General features: G+C 40.4%; 1 protein-coding gene across 1 annotated transcript in view; it reads left to right on the forward strand.

Moving 5' to 3' along the window:
• The window catches only part of kcnq1.2 (potassium voltage-gated channel, KQT-like subfamily, member 1.2), a 38,504-nt gene extending 31,810 nt beyond the window's left edge, over positions 1–6,694 (forward strand). Inside the window, exons 11-13 of the mRNA XM_008294742.1 lie at positions 4,387–4,413; positions 6,115–6,168; positions 6,573–6,694. Coding sequence (XP_008292964.1) covers positions 4,387–4,413; positions 6,115–6,168; positions 6,573–6,694 — 203 coding nt within the window. The remainder of the gene's footprint in view (positions 1–4,386; positions 4,414–6,114; positions 6,169–6,572) is intronic.
• The last annotated feature ends 13,801 nt before the right edge of the window (positions 6,695–20,495 follow it).

A 20,495-nucleotide genomic window follows, 5' to 3' on the forward strand; every position in this document is an offset into this window, starting at 1 on the left:
CCAGCCAAGATTACACATGAAAGTGCCGAGCCCTGTTTTATTACTGCCTGATCAAGCTGACTTCATTTTGGAACTCTTGACAGGAGAATTTTTATTTAAAACTTGACACCTCAGAATGCCATGTTCTGTGAAGGTGTTTTGGAACAGGGTGTTTTTGAATTGCATTTAACATCAGCGCGAAACTATCTTTGCTGTTTTAATACAGTTCAAACCCAGTTGGCAATAAAGGCCGTGTCATGTAGAGGACATCTGACGAAGTGAATAACTGCAGTAATGAAACTTTTTTGAGTTGCTCTTCATATAATTTTGTTTGATGAAATAATGTGTGTTGAGGGCCATGAAAATGATGTCATGTAGCCCGAAGGCCTTGGAAATCCATTATCTCAGTAAAAGTTTGATGTGTTTTTGTGCTCAGGGTATTTAAGTGAGAAAAACAACTCCATGATGAATGACATTTTTTTTTCATGGCACTTGTTTCAGAAATAGTAGCTGTCAGCTTGTACTTTGTGTTGTCAGAAGATTGTCATCAATATTTTTAATGTCAAGGACAATAAATACTATAAAATAAGCTAAATGAATCTAAGCGTGGGCTCCGTGTTACACATGTAGGCTAGTAGAGTCACCATAAAAACTAGAAATTACAAAAACAGCACACACACCTATTAGCCACAATATTCAAACCATCTGCCTAATATTGTGCAGGTACCTCTTGTGCTATCAAAACAGCTCTGATTAATTGTGGCATGAACATGATGATGTCCTGTTGTGTCCAGCACTGGGATATTAGCAATGGATTCTGTGGATGCTCGAACACATTTGGATTTGTGGAGTTTGAAAGCCTTGGGCTCTTTGTCGTATTCCTCATGCTGTTCCTGGCAAGTTTTTGCGGTATGGCACAGTGCATTATCCTGCCCCCGGGAGGCCTGGGTTGGAGATGCAGCAATGATTGTGTCAATTCATACTGTTCAGTTTTTGGAAAGGAAGTTTAATCCAAACTAGAATATTATGCCAAAACTTAAATCTCTTGAAAGCCTTAAATACTTATGACCATTCAATCTGATCTTATTTTTCCCTCCCTTTTTGTGTATGTCATATTAAAAAGACATCTTCAATTAAAGCTACAATTTTCATGGGTTATGAGATTTAAGCCGTTCTCTGTCTGTGTTTGAAGGGGAGATTGGACAATGCAAGCCCACGTCTGGTGGATCTTTTCCTGTTTCTCGTGGATTAATGTAATTGATGTTTGAGTTAACTTTGCTGGTAGAAAGCCACCAAACCGGGCCTGAGTAGGTCCGCCAGCTTTGTTTAGGTGGGTGGAACTTGATGAATCCACATTAATGCCAGGACCCAAGGTTTCCCAACAGAACATTGCATTTATATGTGACGATTCATGTCGTTCTCTTCTAGGGATGCATGACCACATCGGAATCGGCCGATATCAGTGTTTTTTCTGATATATCGGTATCGGTCCGATGAACAAATTTAACCGATGTGAAAAACCAATGATTGTCTAACATTCACACCTTCGTCTCTACATTTGATATTGCTGCTATTTCACAGATGTTTTTACTTAAATGGTCCTGGACTTGAATGTTAAATATGTTTAAATATGTTTAAATATGTTTTACTTTTGGGGCTTCAGTTGGTTAGCACTGTTGCCTTGTAGCAAGAAGCTCGCTGGTTTGCATCCCGGTGGGGGCACCGGAATCTTTCTGCGTGGAGTTTGCATGTTCTCTCCGTGCAGCGTGGGTTCTCTCCGGGTTCTCCGGCTTCCTCCCACAAGGTCCAATAACATGTTGAGGTTAATTGGTGATTCTAAATTGTCCGTAGGTGTGAATGTGAGTGTGCTTGGTTGTCTCTCTGCAAGTGCAGCCCTGTGATAGACTGGTGACCTGTCCAGGGTGTCCCCTGCCTTTGATTTGAGTCAGCTGTGATAGGCTCCAGCCCCCCCGCGACCCTAGTGAGGTGTATAGATAATGGATGGATGGGATGGTTTACTTTTGTTACGTAATAAAGAAGACTATGTGGTCTAATTTGGTATGGGCTTCTTTTGAATAGTTTTCACGTTCTCACAGCACTTACTTACACTCATTTTTCGGTGTGAACAAAAATTGAATATCGACATTGGTAATATTGGTTATCGGCAATATCAGAAATCTTAAAATCGGATATCGGTATTGGCCAGAAATTTTAATATCATGTATTACTATTCTCTTCACTTTAAAGGTGGTTAAAACATGGCATATTTATGTAGGTCTGAAAGGAGTACATGGGAAAAGACATTGGTCCATTCAAAGGAATTCATACTTGAGCCACATTAGTTCTATGTACAGTTGAGTGTACACTGAATCATAATTAACGCTGTAATCTAATTTTTTAAAAAACCTTTGTGGAGCTGATGTGTGACAAAAGGTAGCGATCGTGTTTAAAATTCCATCATTATCATAATAATGTTGGTATAACTTGAGGTACAGTAATTACAGAGCAGACGGCCTATTTGAACGTGGCTTAGAGTATTATTCTCTTGCTACCGATAATAATTTGGTCCTCTCAGCTCATACAAACAGTGGAGAACATTACGCGTTGTGGGAGGAGTTGTTATGTACTGCTGTCTCATTTTCACACAGTAAACAGAGACCCTATCCTGATCCCCTTAGAGCCAAGATGGCTGCCAGGTGCCTCCAGTAAGCCACATGGAAGCCATTACAGTCTCAGTGGTGATTAGAGGTCATGGTTACAAGCGCTTTACTGCTTCACTTGTCCCCCTTGATGGCCACAGACACTCACACCGGCCTTAAATGGAAAAAAACAACAACTTTAAAATACCAGCTTGTCAAAGTTACAAGTGGGAATTTCTTGTAATGCCAGTTGCAGTTTACTAATGCTGCAGTCACACCAAAGCCAAGATGTATATATATTTTTAAATTTGCTCTGGTAAATACAGCTGAAGTGATGGTGTTAATTTCACATAATTCCGTGTGCACGTAATTACCTATGTGAGCTGTAGTGGTTTCCAGTTCCTGCCAGCGCTCGTACATAACAATAAACACTCTGATTTTAAACGGTGTTTCTGAATGTGCGTCTATACACACAAAATCCATGTATGATTGATGGTTGGTTAAATGGTTGGTGGTTTAGCTTCCTGTGTTAAAAGCCAACCCCACCAAATGAACTGACCCAGACTCCAGGTTAATAAACTCACTTTATGAGTTTTTCCTGTCAAAGCGTGCTATCATAAAGGGAGACTTAAACTCAACATAAAGGGAGACCATCACTAGAAGGATAACCACTTATAAGGGGAAAAGTCTCTTAGATTTTGGCTTAATTGGGTGGATCTTGGATCTTGAAAGAGAACATATGTCTAAATGCATGTGGAAAAAGCCATCAAATTAAAGTCAAATCAGTTCAGAAGCACATTTTATCCAGTATTAATTCACGTATTTACACACAAACAAGCAACATTACAAGCCAATAACCATTCAAACGTTTTGCGTATAATGCGTTATCAAAGAATACACACAAATAGATACACATGCTGAGAATGTAGAGTGGAAAAAAAGAATTGGACAAATTATGGATGCCAAAAAACCATGTAAAGAAACCGAGGTCTGCAGCCTGCTGTCACTAATGATAATGTCTGCAGTGGAACAGCATGGGACTGTATGATCTCTGCTTCAGATCCATCCATAAAACAGGCATCTGCAAATCTGTAATGTCAACTGTCTACACCAGGGCTGCTCCTTTATTTAATGCCCCTGTTTCAACTTGGCTTCAGGCTGCTAGATGTCCTCATTTAGATAAGTAAGAGATGTGAAAAATGTTTTAACTGTTGTTTAGTATATGTGAATAAGAAAGGTTGCTAATATATGCTCCTTGTTTTTGATTCTGATAAGTACAATTTTGTAAGAATTGTGCTATAACTTTTTCAATATGTTTTTAGTATGTTTAACATAGAACACTTACACTCACAGAAAGTGGTTGCTTTGATTTTGCTATGGTGGTTTATTGTTGCAAGAAAACAAATACTAATGAGTTGGTACTTCTGTCCCATGTAATGCTGTGGTGGATGATTGTACATGTTTATAGGGTGTCTCTTTCTCTTGAGGTGCATTAATGCAGTCTAGAGGGTAATATTGGCCATTAGTGCTGCTTCACAATTATTAGTAAAGACATTTGCAACTCCATGTAGCCTGAAATTTAACATCAAATCAGTCACATTCCATTAAAGAAGAAAGTCACAGTGCAAAAAAGAAAAAAAAAAAAGCTTTTATTTTTTAAACCAGGAACTGACAACGGTTTAGTTCTGCCTTTTCAGATCAAGTATTTTATTTTTGATCTAGCAGTGCTGCATGCCCATATTAACACTGTTTCCACTTCTCTTTGCAGGAATCAGTAGGATGTTCCGGCAAACAGGTGAGATCTTCTGCGTCAGTCCACCACACATCACAACTGATGTGCACTGCGTGGGATTTCAGGGATTGGCTCATGCCATTTTGTCAGAGGGATAATGTCAACAAAGTGCTTTAGGCAATCTGGTCTCATGGCAGATCCCTTCCTTATCTCAAGTTGCCATGTCATAATCTTTTAGGCCAAGGCATTAACTTTTAAAATACCAAAATCCCCAGAGACAAGAGAAAAACAGTTACGCCTTCTACAGATAGCCGTTGCTCTTTGTCACAACAGTGTATATGTGATGACTGCACTTTCTAACCAGTAGCAGCTTCTACTGTTTAAGAACTTCTTTTTCCTCTATTAAAATCTCCCCTGTGTTAATCATTAGCTAGCCTGCCTATTTAATGTGGCCCCAGACAGTATTTTAATTAGACTCACTGGCTGGCTGGGCCTTTGTCCTCAACCGGACCAAACCAGAGCCAAGCAGAGAGCGAGTGAGAGAGAGAGACTCAGACGCTGGTCCTGGGTTGACCTGGCCTGTTTTCTTTACCGGGTGCCCTGCCAACACCATGGGTGCTGGCCTGGCTCGGAATGGACAGGGGCCTTGGGGACCATGGGGACCCAGACTGGAGCTCTAAAGAGAGGTTGGAGAGGGAGGGGGAGGTGTGGCGCTGATAAGCTGCCATTGTGGAGCTCCAGTGGTTAGAAATAAACTGGTCATTGTTTGATTTAGTCAGTGTCCGGCTTATCGCTCCACTTATCTGTCTGGCCCTGCCCTCCTCCCCGTCTGAGAGGATCTCTCAATGGAGCGCCCTCTCTCTCTCTTCTTCTTCTTCTTTCTCTCTATTTCTATCTTGATATCTTTTTTCTCTGCACTTTGAATTCCTCCCTTCTCTCTCTCCTGTGCTTGGCTCAAACTCTCTCAACCAGAAATGTTTGCACTGATGGGCCAGATAAACAACATACTGTTAAGAAACTCTTGTCCTGTTTGTGTACACAATGAACCAGTTCACATATCCTTCAGTGAGTTGAAGTCGGGGCTAAAGGTGGCTTTAAATACTCTCTTTCCCTCTCTTTTTCTGACTTTCAGTCCTTTTCTCCTTCCCTTTTCTGTCCGTCTCTACCGCTGCGTCTGCTTCCCCATCGGACAATGTCAAACAAACTCGATGTTGGAATACAAGAGAGACTGAATGGCTTCTGCTTGAATTGGAATGGTCATTCTGTTCTCAAACACAGATTTTCCTCTCCATTCTTTATCACAAAGAGGCTTGGTGGATTGGAGGAGAAACATGTCAAACTCTGCTGACAGTCTGACTGCAGGTCAAGACCCCACTACACATGTTGTTCTTTGCTGTTGTTTTTAGCAGCGCCAGAAGTCAGCCAGCTGGACTATTGAAATTCAGCACTGCAATTTCTGCTTCCGCTTATGTTCTTTCCCATACACATTAATTGTTTAAAAAATGACTTGTGATAATTATTTTGTGCAAATTGCTTTGTTTCATTTCTTCATTCCACCCTGTTAACACTCTAAATTACATAATTTCTTCAGATGTATATAACTTTACATCCTTTTTAAAGTGTTTTGTACACCAAGTGGTTAAACTCTGTTGAAATCTGTTGATATAAGCTTTGTTTATTTAAGCTGTTTTCTTATCTTCCTTTTTCCTTCCCCTCCTTTCTTTCTTTTTTTTTTCTATTTTAATTATTTTTTCCCGACATCAGGCCCTCCTCAACATTCTTGGTCATCTTTCACTCTGAGCTCCCCTGGCTCTCCAGGTATCTTTGTGTTTCTTTGTCTGTTTTTTTTTAAAAATCTGTATATATATTTCTCAGCTCATATTACACTGACACACAGTATTGTTTTCAAATATCCTATTATATTTGACATCTTAACCAATTTCACATAAGTAACTCTCAGACCAATCTGATCTATAGTATTTTTCACAGATGCCAAATGATGTTGTTTGAAAGCCACTCATGACCGTCTGTAGGAGTTATTTTGTATTTGGTAGCTTTCAGAACTACAAATCACAACTATCACATTTCTAAAACAGCTTTCCAGTCAGTTCCCTTAAAGACACTTCCTCTTTGTGAATTTAGCAGATTTAAACTTGTTTATAGTTTACCAGCTCATTAGGTGTCCACTTGAATTATTGACCCTGTATCTTTGTTCTTTACAGTAAAGAAAAACGTTGATAACAGCACGTCTCTCGACATCTCCCGCGCCAACAGCTTAACCGATGAGCTCGACTACATGACCGAGGACATTCCCCTGAATGTGGTGACGGACAAATCTCAGTAAGTCTTAGAAAGTTTCCTCCCTGCTCTTCCCTGCAACCCCCTCCTCAATCTCCCTCCCATCCATCATCCTGCGCTGACCTCCATTCTCTGATCCATGATTTCCCTACTGGTCACAGTACCTAAAGGCCCTTTTGTCTGGGCAGAGAGCCCCTCTAGCTGCTCTCTAAATGAAGCTGATTTGTTGAACTCTCTTGAGGGTTGAAGAGACTCTCGAGGGCCAAGGCCATATCAGGTACAGAGAGTTAGAAAGGGGATTATCCCTTTAGTCTTGGGAGAAATGTCAATGAAATCCCCCTCAATAGGTTGTAGAACATGCTATGGTACAGATGGCTCGTCACCACATGCCCTCATTGGACTGAGAATGCACTGTTGTTGTTTGCTGTGTGAACTGTGAGTGTATGTTGATGGTCTTCCTTCCTCCCATTGACCTGGTTGTTCAGATTAGTTCAATGATGTGAACCGCAGTGCAATTAGACTTTCTTTGCTTTTTGTGTGAGCATGCTGTAGCGGGGCATGTTGACTGCTACAGTGGCTACGACTGCTACAACAAACAGTGTACCCTCTGTTATTTATCTACAACTCCTGCCTTTTCAAGACACCAGTAGTACCACGCCGTGTTCTTACAAGTTTAAACGGATAATACAAGTGTTCGCATAGAAGCAATACAGGAATATTTGTCACAGACATTTCAACACTATTGTTTGACTTGAGCCCTGTGTGTTTTCCTCTGGGACCGAGTCATGCATGAGATCATTGAATCCAGATTAAGTGTTTACACACTGGGCTGGCAGGTTCGACCGAGTCCTATATGGACTAAATGTAGAAGGTTTCCGTAGATTATGGGATTTAAAGCTTGAGTGCTACTTTGTATACGTGTTTGTTCCTGGTCATGAGTCAGTGTGTAGTGAACATCTGCCACCCTCTCATGCCTGAGGTGGCAGCTCATGTGCACTGTCAGCTTTGAGATGCCGTTTGTTGTGCAGCTGCATGATGGCATGCGGCATTCCTAATCCTTTGTATTGCATTTAGACTTGTGGATGTACTTGTGGTATACAGTTCTATGCAGACGTTTTTGGCAAATTACATGTTTTGTAGATTTTTGATTTGCAAAGAACTAAATACAACACTGGCATCAGACAGACAAGAGCATTTTCTATAAATGTAAATGCACTGCTACTTCTATCTCAAATTTTAAAGAATGCTAAGATAGAAAATGAGATATTGTTGCACACTTACCATGTTTAATACAAGCTTTCGCTGATGTTCAAGTCAGGGGACTGTGGGGCCTGGCCCAAATGCTTTAGGATGCTTTTAGAAGTTCATGGTGAATTGTGAGGTTTGCTTCAGCTTATTATCTTGTTGTAGAAATCTTTTCAGTTTTGCTATTTGTTTACGAATTAACTGTTTACTGACTGCATGACTTGTATTCAGAATCAGCTTTACTGGCCAAACTTGTAAAGACACACAAGGGATTAGACACTCAATGAATTCACTTCAAAGTCTTAACTACATATATTATATGAGTCATGGCAGACATGGATGTAAACGGTGACTTGTCTGGTTGGAGGCATCAAACTGTGAGCTGGTAATTATAGTTATCTCTACATTTTCTTGATCTTACTGATCTTGTCTTGACTTCTACAGTTCCACATAACTACCAACACTCTTCCCTGCCCCACTGCTGTGTAGGCATCATATGAGCTTCATTTTCACATTCGTCAGTTGCTTAAAGGAGCCCACGGTTGGTGGGTGTTCCAAGAGTCAAAGAATTTATCGTGTACTGGAATTGTCATCAGCTGATAACTCCTAATGGCAATTCTTGAATTCTTGATACTTTGCAAATCAGACTCAATTAAGGCAAAGTCATGATGTTCTCTGAGTTAACAAGTATAAGATAAGATAAGATAAGATAAGATAAGACAAGATAAGATAAGATAATAATCCTTTATTTCTTCCCACGCCAGGGGAATTTACATTGTTACAGCAGCAAAATTTTAAAAAAGAACAGAAGAACACAGCAGTACTAAACATTCATCCATCCATTATCTATACACCGCTTAATCCTCACCAGGGTCGCTGGGGGGCTGGAGTCTATCCCAGCCAACTTAGGGCGAAGGCAGGGGACACCCTGGACAGGTCACCAGTCTATCACAGAGCTACACTTAGAGACAGACAACCAAGCACACTCACAGTCACACCTACAGCCAATTTAGAATCACCAATTAACCTCAACATGTTTTTGGACTGTGTTGGAGGAAGCCGGAGAACCCGGAGAGAATCCACGCTGCATGAGGAGAACATGCAAATTCCACGCAGAAAGATCCCAGTGCCCCCACCGGGACGCAAAACTGGCGACCTTCTGCGAGGCAACAGTGCTACCAACCTATATATAATAATAATAACAATAACAATAAAAATGTGTACAATATATACAAGAGACGAAAAATGAAAAAGAATAAATACAATATTAGGAATAAATACAGTATCAGTAAAAGTGCAATGCAAGGATGCTCATATTTTTGCACATGCCACAATTATTTTTTTCAAAAACATTTTTCAGTGTTCATGAAACAAAAGTAATTGCATTAACTTCACAGAAAAGAATGAATTCAATGTGTGTGTTCTGCAGGGGCTGTTTTTGTGCTTCCATTTAGCGTACTGCTCATTTAAAGGACACCTTTAATGCTTCATACACCGTATTACAGGATGTATTTTCACTTGTAGTACTTGTAATGCAGTATCTTCAGAGTTTGGTCTTTTAAAAAACCTCTAGATCTACCTGAGGTAATAGCTATTTTTGATGTTGGTTTATTCTCACAGATGTGTGTTAATGGGTGTTGTTTGTAACTGTGGGCAGTGTTTTTGCTTAATGGATATTCTTTTCTCTCGGCTGTCCCTGCACATCTCCACTGGCCTCCGTAACTCACCTCCATCTCTAATGTGTTGGCTTTTCTTTTTCACTCCCTGCCCTTTTTAAAAATCTAAAAGCTTAGTGCACAGACTAACAGAATCATTGCAAATATGAAAACCTTACACACTATCAATTCATAGTTTTAGTTCAACATATTTAAAGGGTAATAAAACACTCTTCAACTACAGAGGCAAATGTTGTCCCTTAATTCAAGAAAAAACACAAACAAAACTGCAATTCTGCAAAAGCTATGAGCAACAGAATACATCTTCTCCGTCTCTCTGTTTTTTTGACTTGACCATTTTGTGGCATTGGACTCTTTCTTCACACAGCATTTGAATTCCACAAGGCACTGCACTAGCTTTCCTACTACTCGTCTTTTTCTTTTGTTTTTCTTCACCTCTCTGTTCTCTCATGCATTCTTCCTGATCTTATCTGCTCATCAGAGGGTTGCTGTGGAGAATGTCACGTTTGACAAGCATAGAAGCCATAACGAGCTACTACACAAACGCTATCATTTAAAATTTGATACTTGCAACACTCCTTAGATGAGATCTGATTACAGTGTCTCCTATTTTGTGTTTTAGGCCTTTTTTTCCTTGAATGGAAACAATTTCGGTCATAACCAACATTTATATTTCCTATCCACATGGAGGACACGGACTAGTGTTCATTGTAGAGCACTAATCCTTGTATCCAGTGAAATGAATGTATTGTGACTGATATTTTTATAATGCAATGTCTGGTACTCTTAAGGCTTATGGTTGTCTCTGCTGCTCTAACTATCATTGATGGTTGTCAAGTTTAGGATAATAATGATAATTGAGTTCATAATGGTATAATTGCTGGAAGTAAGACAGATGTAAAAAAAAATGTGTTGATAGGTTGCATGTCAGGCACAGCTGCCACGCTTATTACTGTCAAAATGGCAGAAAATGCTCCTTAAGTGGGAAAACATGTTCAGGTGTGAGCTTGTCATAAAAGAATATGCAAAGAAACAAGTCACGTCTAGTAGTCCTTTCCCTTCTTCCTGTAACAGAAGATGTTGATACAGTTTTACAGTCTGCAAGCAACATGCTGGTAGAATATAGCATGAAACAACAATTTCCTGATGAGGTCCTGTTTGTCCCTGATATCCTGAGTATTATTATCATCACTACAGTTGCTAGCAGAAGCATGTAGTCAGATTTTCTGCCACTTAATTCATGATTATTGCGAGCAGATGCAGGAATCATCTGAACATTCTGAAAAATCGCATCCTTGTTTGTGACATCTATGGCAAGCTGATGAAGTTAATTTTAGCATCTCATGGCCTGGACACGTGGACACATTTGTACACATTTTCTTAATTATCTTCTTTTTTTTGGGTGTATGTTTGCATGTGTATGGTGCAGGCGTGAAACTTCTGGGCATTAAACCATAAGTGTGTGAGAGCGAGTCTTCCAGCTGAACAGAGACAGACAGTGTCTATTTGTATCCATTGCAGAGCTGCTGTGGCCATAACTCAGCTGTAACAGCCAAGCTCAGATTTGGGCCTTGCTGGGCACTCCCATAACAGCTGGTTTATTTTGCCCCTCGTGTCACGCCACCAAGGACAGCACTGTCATTTGGCATCCTTATCTGGATCTCTGCAGACAGCTACCAGATCCACCCATTCTGCCTGAGGCGACTTGCATGCACCCACACTGTATCAGCTTTCTGTTACTTTATATTCAGAAATATTCTGGAGTTTCTCCCCATCTTCCAGCCTTAATGTAATATTAACAGGAGCATTTTCTCAGTTGAGGCTGCTGCTTGTTGAAACAGTTTTTATTTTATTCTATATTTAAGGGATCTTTATCACTTTAATTTCTCTGTGACAGGGCTGGCTAGAACTTTCCACTGTTTGTTTGGTTTTGCTGAAGTAGACTACCCCCAAAATGTCTGTTTGTGTGTGTGTGTGTGTGTGTGTGTGTGTGTGTGTCTGTTTGCTCACATGTGAGAGAGGCATCAATACAGCTGGCTGCGATGTCTCTGGGCTTCTGAAGAGGAAGTGGTGCAGGGCAGCGTCCGCACGCAACCACGTCTTTTGCTGCTCTGAACCCAAAACACACACAAGCACACTTTCTCCCCTCAGAGAAGATAAATCTTTATTATTGCCTTGTTTGTTTGTTTAAAACCAGCTCACGGTGATTTATTGAACTTTATGAAATATCTCAAATAGAAAACAAACCACAGACACACACACTAAACACAAAATACACTTGTTCCACAATCGTCAGCAGAGCTCTTCCCTTTTTATTGTAAACACTTCCCTCGCTGTTTGTTTACCTGCCTCTGTGCAAATGAGGCTTGATTTTTGTACGATTCAGACAAACACTGATTTCCGCTGATTGTGCACATACATCAGAATGTGTGAGAACCTAGAGGTTTGATGTGATGCAGTGTGTGCGTGCTGTTGTACACTTTGATGATGTTAATTTCTGTTGACTGTTGAATGAAATCATAACAAACCCCAGCAGGGCCGCTGATCCTGAATCCACCCAGAGGCACATCGACATTTGGCCTCTTGGAGTATGAGTAAATGTTTCCAAGTGCACTTCTAGGGCCCTAAACAGAGGAAGGCCTTGTTTCGCTGATTGCAGTGATTGTATTCTTTCTCCCTCTGCTTTCTGCAATTTGCTTTTTCCCTTATGTTCTCCATGTAGCTGCCTACATCTCAGCTGCTTCATGCTCCCAAAAATTCTTCCCCTGGTTATTTACTCCAGATCAATCACTAATGTGTCATCTTGTGACCTGAGGCGGTCGCCTCCTTCTCCTGCTGGGCGTGGCCAGGTTCTCTGTCCTCCTCCTCCTTTTTGTCTCCTCTCAGACCTGTAAAAGCCTGCATGGGCCACCTGCAGGCAGATCTTAATTAGTTCCCCTCTCACAAGCTAGCAGGAGCTAAACAATGAAAAGCCACTGCAGCACCACAGGAGGGTTTGCAGGCAGACACACATGCATCATGGCCTGTCCTCTTCAAGTAGGGGCCTCTCTCTACTGAGCAACTGGCATTCTTTGTGCAGAGCTCTGAACAAATTGACTTTTTGTCTGTGTGGCCTCTGCATGCCTGTCTTGTACACTGTACTCTGATATTGATGGCGTGGAGAGGTGTTTCAAACATATGGTGTTTAGTCAAGAGGAAAAATCTAAAATGCATTGCTCTTTGCTGTCAAATGAGTCTTTTTAAACCTTGAATATTGTCACTTTGACAAATGCTTGTGAAAGTATGTCCCTTCACAGTTGTTGCCCCCTTCTCCTCAGCTATGTGCTCCGCGAGATGTGCAGAGCAATAAGTTATTTTACGGGACTTTATGCGACATTCAGCAGTGAATCTAAAGTGAAAATATCCAGTAAATCCTCTTAATATTTTTGGCTTTACTGCCAAGTATTAAAATGACAAAGTAGACCAGGCGCATGCACAAGACATAAATGCACACAGACAAACGGATGAGGTAAGATCGGCCTCCCGCCCTGCAGCAAGAATAGCTGCCCGGGGCTGCTGCTTTATGAAAAGATAGGAAAAGAAACTAAAAAAGAAAAGAACTAATTGTACCCCAGTTTCTTGACGTTTTGCCAATTTCGAGAGTATAAAAAAGACAGAAAGTAGTCTTGGGGCAGTAAAACAGCCTCACGCTGATTCATATTCTCTGGGCAGCGGAGCTGTACATGGAGGGATTCAGCATTTAATCTCATTACAGACTCTGGCTTTTTATGTGGTTGCTGACCTCCTCGCTACCTTTACTCACTTGGACATATTAGAAATGGCTTAATTGCTTTCACTTGGGCGAAATATATTCTGTCATAAATGCTGCAGTTAAGCTGGCAGTATAGTACACTCAGAATTGAAATTGGCTTCTTTTTACAGGCAGTGTGTTGGTTGGGGGTGCTGTGCTGTGCTGTGCTGTGGTTTCTGCAGGGTGTACAGGCCTTTTGTCAAAACTTGTCAAAGCGTTAGCACAGATAATCATTGACCCCATTGTGCTGTGTCTGCATTTGGTAACGATTTCTTGAAATTAGGTGTATGCTTCATGTTCTCAGTCAGTTCACTGAATGCACAAGAAAAACTTGAGCACTAGTCTTCTGCATTGAGCTTTAGTGTCATTCACAGCACCATTGAAACGTATAATATGATAACTGTATTGCAGAAGATCTTTTATAACTACTCGTTATACTCTTCGATAGAGACTGCAGGGCAAAGTTTCATTTGTCATCAGCCTTCATTTGAACTAACTCTGTCTGATGGTCAGCTCAGACTCACAAAGCTCAGACCCTGTGAGTGACAAAGTTAACAAAACAGAACCAAGTCCTATTTGTTTCTTCTGCATGACATTACACATTATAGGGCCACACAAATCAGAACTGCAAGTTCTTTTAACAGCTCAAATGAAGGTTGGTGAAGGTTGGACACATTGACTTGCCCTTACAAATGTCTCGATTAGAGCCTGATTGATATAGATTAGCTGAAATTATTGGCCGATACGGGCCAATCACAGTATTTCAGTATCAATGTCTGCAGCACATGTAGCAGAGTACAAATCATATCTGAGCAGACAGTGGCGTTGACATGCTTTAATCACAAGTGTCTCAATAGTTTGTGAAATAAATGGCATCTTCCCACTAAGTACGTCTATACTACACCTGTCCCTTATGCAATGCGTTCACAGACTCCTTCTTCTTCCTCCAATTTTGCAGGAGGGGCCATCGTGTCCACTGTTAATGTGCAATGAAGCTGAATATTTTGTAGGAATGTAACTGTTCTTCAGTGAATTCTGGGTTCTTTATAGTTACTTTCACTTGTAATCGTATGTAAAGCTTATAAGCGAAAGTTATTCCATGACACAAGTGACCTCTTTGATATTCACATGCTCAGAATGAAAAAAATACAACACTGCACTGCATATTACAGTAAATGTAATCACTTATTTTCAACAGTATTTATTTTCAGCCTTATATAGCTTGCATAAATAAGAGATAAGTAATACGTATATAACATAATTCAGTAAACAGTGATATTGTGTGGTGTATGTTTTTCCATTTTTCCCCCCATGTTGCACAGTTTATATTTAAGAGTCAGATGGAAACAAGTGCAGATAGATACCCATGGAAAAAACATGAACTCTGACCATGGATATTGGGCTTGTGGTGCTCCAACACACACGAGATGATGCGGTTTCGTTTTTTACTGTTCTGCCACAGAACAAGATCAATGGCCACTGGAGCAAATTCTCCTACCAGGGCCAAAAAGAGAATCTGCAAGCCATCTTTTATGACTTATACGTCACACCCAGAGCAATAAAAGAGCATTTTCATAAAGTACTTAATTAAAGGGTGTGCTGACTTGGGCTTGACACTGACCATTCTGCATTAATGAAGGCCCTCATGCTGCTGTTATACAGGCTCGGAGTGTTTACTCCCCCTCAGTGGTGTTGGTGATTCTGGGAGGATTTTATAGCGAGGGACCATCAGTGACTGGAGGAATGGCCCACTTTATGGCCTCTCACCGCAGGTTGGAAAATCCAGAGACTCAGCAAGCAAGTACTGTATATTTAAACCATCCAGCCCAAATAAAAAGACACTCTCACTAAGATGATCTATAACTGCTGCATCCAGAATATTTCCTAGTCTGCGAGTAGTGGCTTTAAAAGATATGAGCACTACTTTTGCTCAATTAGCTTTAAAGAAATCTGCTTGGAGTGCTCACAGCTGAAGAATGAAGTGATTTTCTGGTTTGGGAAGTTACCTGTTGTGTCAAACAAGAGATGCCATAGTTTAGTATTTTTCTCCTGCTTGGTTTTGACATTGTGTTAAAATATGATACTGTAGACAAGCACGTTGTTTTCCACGTGCTCGTCTCTAAAATGGGAAGTTCAAACGAATCCGAGGGTTTAGAGTGATGCAATATACTTACGATCAGGGTTACTTCTGTTGGTTTGCTGCTTAAAACGCTTACAAATCATGACTGTCCCATTTACGTATGTCTGGTCGCTTTAATACCGTCTGAGAGGCCAATATGAAAGTTAGTTCAGAGATTTGTGATTGGAACTGTCTGGTTTTCTATGCGTACGTGTGCATAATCTGCTTTTCTCTGCATCACTTTATTTTTGGCATCGGTTCGTCTTTTTCTGCTCTCGTGGACCCCCCGTCACCTGCACCGCCACACATGAAGGGCCGGATAATGGGGGGAAAAAAGCAGATAATGGAAAAAGGGAAATCAACTCAGGAAATTTCTGTTTTCACAACACGATTCGCTGAGCAGCTCTGTGACGTCATCGCTGCTCTTTGTTTTGTTTAGGGGCAAGATAATTTTAGGAAAAATGTTTGTTTTCATTAGATTAGAGGGCTGATAACTATTACACACTCACAGGGTAAAGCGAATGACAATTAGTGTTTTGGTTTGCTGCCTTCATAATTCAAGTGTTTCCATCCAGTGCTTTGTTTGGCCATTTGGGTTTATTTAACAAAGTCTGTCCTAATAGGTTGTAGCATTAAAACACTGAGGTTAAACACACATTTTAAACTAATGAATCAACATAATTATCCAAAATTAAATTATTAGGGCCCTAATAATGGAAGTCAAGATAAGGTAGCTTGCGGATATTTTTTTTCCCACTAACAAACCTCTGATAGACTCCAGATGATTTGGAAATGTTTTGCATTCGTCTTCATTATATATTGCAAAATTAGATTACTTAGTGAACAGAAATGGACAAAGTTGCACAAATCTCTATAGAGGAGGGCAACAAGAAGTTAATGTCTGTACTAAAGACTTCAGATTTATGTAATTAAATGTTGTGATTAATGGTACTGTAGTTATAATTGTAGCAAGCGATTAACTTGACAAAAGCAGCGTGTGCTTTGAGAAAGACGTGCAGTAAAATTGTTTCACTGTGAAAAGACGCAGAAAACATCAGCATAAGAAAGAAAATAGGATTAAGAAATGGCTTTTTTCTTTTCAGTTTCATTGCAGAAAGACACAGTACACAGATACTGTTGAGAACCATCCATGCAGTTAAGTGGTAAAGGTGAGAAGGATTTTCTTATTTTGTGACACATTCTTTATTGACCAGAGAAGATTCCTGCACACAGTACAAAGAACTGTAGTTTCAGCATTTGTGGTGTTGTTGCACAAATGTGTCTATATGTCGTAAGTGTAACCCATGTCAGGCCTGTTTGGTGTGTTTGGAGTCCTTGCACTAATCCTGGCAGCTCCCACTTTGACTCTTGAGAAATCAAAGTAATGCCCAACCCAATCCCTACTTGGAGGATTCCCAGACTTGGTATAGATGCTCCCCTGTCTCTTCGAGGTGTTCCTCCCCCTCTGCTCCAATATTAGAAGCACCTGGATAAATACACTCTATCGTCTTCTGTGTGTGTGCGTTTCGCTCCACATTCTCCGCTTCCTCCTCCCCCTTCTCCTGTACAGGGCTCAGTTTCTTCTTCACTCCTGTTAATGAAAACAGTAATCTGCAGCAGCACCTGAGTGGCCTGTTTATACAGCCAATCCTATAGCCTTCCGCGGCTCTCTTGGCCACCTTTTTTTACTCGCAACTCTCGTGCTCTCAGGTTTTCAAATGGGCCTGCCGTGCCATTTGATGTGGCTCTGGGAGGGAGGGGGGGGGTTTATTCAGGTGTGGCGAGTCTGACGACCGGTGTTGCCACCACCCAGCCTCTGATGTTGTGTCCATCCGCAGCCAGGTGCTGGAGCTCCATCAGAGAGCCCAGTGTTCGGGGCCCGCGGATGAATAGAGGGCCTATTGATGGAGCTCGTCTGTGGGGCTCTGTGGTTTCTCCCCTCTTACACGCAGAAGCAGGGCTATACGGTGGACCAGGGCGTTTACCTGCCGGAGAGGAGAGGGGTTGACTAAAGGGGAGCTGGCCCCGGCCCTGACCACAGGGGAACTTATAATATGGTACATGTATTCGTGTGTGTCCACATGTCCCCATGTGTTTCAAAGTGTATTCACTCTCGCTCTGGCTAAGTGCCGGCCCCACCTGTCTGAATGAACCCCACTCTGTGTGTTTGCGCTGAGGCTGGGCTCAGGTCAACACAGGTTGAATCGGCTAAAATCAGCCGCCTGACGTCAAATCAAGGATGCGTGCCTCTGATTATGAGGTAGGAGGCTTTGGGTGTATTTTCTTTAGAGGTGTGATTGTTTTAAAAAATGACTTCCCTTTACTTTAGATAGCAAGAAGTGGGTTATTTATATAAAGCTGACATTAAGGTATTTTGGTTGGCTAAAATTACATTAAAATATGCACTTAATGGGCAAATTTGGAAAGTATTCTTTAAGGAATGCTGTACCATGTAAGCAGCCTCCCCCTGCAGGCTTATATTAGGTTTAGTATAGACTTTTTTCTGTGCTTTTTGCATCTTCTGTGTATCTACAGGCCTTGAAAAGTCTTCAAATATCTGGAATTTCCCTAAGAAAAGATCTGAGAAAGTACTTGAGTTTAAAATGCCCTTTACTAAAGAGTACTTTTAATGTCTGTGGTTGTGCAGGAGATTTATTTTAATCCTTTTTTGTGAGATTTGCAAGGTCAGAACCATCAGATCTGACTCTGTTACTGCTGCTGTGAGCCACGATATCCAAGAAGTGGGAGTGGTGTGGTGTCAGTTCTAAGTGAAAAATTATTTTTATATTCATTCAACCATCCATCAATTTTCCGCCACTTGTCAGGGTCCAAATTACATCAATTTATTATACAACAAACTATTTTATTCCCAACAGGGAAGTACTGAAATCATGTCAGGGAAATTGTACTCAATAGACTTTCTCCAAAAGGTAATAAATTGCATGTTATGTGGTTTTAAAATGTCCTTGAGAAACTCTGATCTTAGACTTGTTGCTAAATGGTATAAATACAATAAAAGTGGCAATTCGGAGTTACCCAACATCAAGTTATGTGCACGTATCATCAATTCTTTTTTTGAGAATCAGTGTGAGAATCTGTGTTCACCTGTAATTCCATTCTCAGAACTTTTTTTTTTTTTTTTTTATCACGCTGACCAAGGTGACAAACAGCGGAGTCAGACAGTTTCCAGCTGGGTCTATCACACTCACCATCACCAGGCTTTTGTGTTTTGCAAGCCTTATAGGCAACACCCTTCATAACCCCACACATTTGCAGCTTCACCACAGAGACTACACTGGAATTTGGCACACGCTTTGCTTCTTAGAGAAGCGCAACCACAGGAAGACTGCGGTTGCGTTTCTAACTAGATGTGGCATTGGAAGTTTATCTTACATGTGACATCTTGGCAGTACGAAGAAAAAGATAAGCAATGTCGAGGATTAAAGTGAAAAGAGAAACAGATTTTCTCGTTGCTGTATGTCGTACAGTCGCTGTAGTCACAGATAAAGAAGCAGTCAGCAGGTTATCAGTCAAGACCTTAAATGCCTCTGGAGCCAGAGCAGGAGAAAAAAGCAGTAAATCATAGAAGGGGACCAGGTAAGCATTGGCCCGACCCCACCACACACCCTTCCTTCTGCTCCCCCTGGGTATTTTTTTTCCACCGCTGTTAATCGGAGCCATATAGAGCCCGGTTCTTAATGAAAGACCCCCCAGAGGCCGCACTGGTAAATGAGACTAATAACCCCCTAAATAAGTTTCTTCTAGTGCTGAAAGGCCGGTCTCTTTATACTGCAAGTGTATATGTGCTGTAAAGTCTTTTCCAGCCTACTACTGTAATTTTATGGCTCGGTTTTATTCTTTTCTTTCAAAGCCTGTCAGAGAATTTGGGTGGGAAGTCAGCGAGGGTGTCTGTGGATCAAAGTGCTGCAGGCCCTCCCAGTCTGAGCCTCTGGAAAGCTGTAAAAATGCGTAAAATTGCAATAAATATCTAGCATGTCTTTTTTATATATATATTTATTGTTTGACTTAAAAAGAATGCTGTTCACTAAGGTGACAAATATGTTGTTTATATCTTACTGGCCTTAAATGAATGGTGGGTGTCATATTAAAGAGTTGTTAGCAAAGTCATGCACTAAAATTTACAATGACATACTGAGATGGGATACTTTGACTTTCATGCATGAAGTTGGACAGACATTTTTTTTAAATTAAAAAGAATGTATTTACTTAAGCTAGATAAAAAACAAATTGCTTTGTAAGAAGATTCAAATATACATATATATACACACACACACATATATATTATATATATATGTGTGTGTATATATATGTATATATAATATATAAATGCTTAACCTTAAATCTAAAAATTCTAATTCAGCTTATGTTAGCATTAAATCTTCCAGACCAAACTGTTCCCATGCTGTGATCCACTGTAGATACGACAATATGCCAACAAAAGTAAAAAATGTACAAAAATACAAATAAAATACGTCCTTGCAAAACGTGGATTTAAAAATCAGGCTGACACACATTTCAGTAGTGTGATCTCATCATTGCATCTTAGGTGATAATATTGTTTCACAGTTTACTCACAAAACTACTTTACATATCTTTACCACATGCTGATGTTTGTCAAAGTACTTTCGGGTGGTTCAGTTACACGAACTGTTGTGATCTGAGTCAGAGGATGGGGGTGCAATAAACTGCTGGATGATCCAGCAGCCTCATTTACACACAACAGATCTACAACATAGAAGTGTTTTTGGGTTTTTTTGGAAGCATTTATTTGATAATACATAATAAAAAGCCTTTACTCTGAACTATACAGATGCCTGTACACTGATAACACAGCAATAATTCTTTAAAACCATTTTTTGTTTTTTTAAATATACATTTTTTCCAGTTGTATCTTTCTGTAGTTTTATTTTTCATTTAGAAAAACAAACAAAAAAAACAAAAGGCAGTATAATGTTTCAGATTTTGCCTGTATACCTTGTTTCAGTGATGTTTCAAC

Source organism: Stegastes partitus, unplaced genomic scaffold (genome assembly GCF_000690725.1).
Source record: "Stegastes partitus isolate 25-593 unplaced genomic scaffold, Stegastes_partitus-1.0.2 Scaffold989, whole genome shotgun sequence".
NCBI classification, from domain to species: Eukaryota; Metazoa; Chordata; class Actinopteri; family Pomacentridae; genus Stegastes; species Stegastes partitus.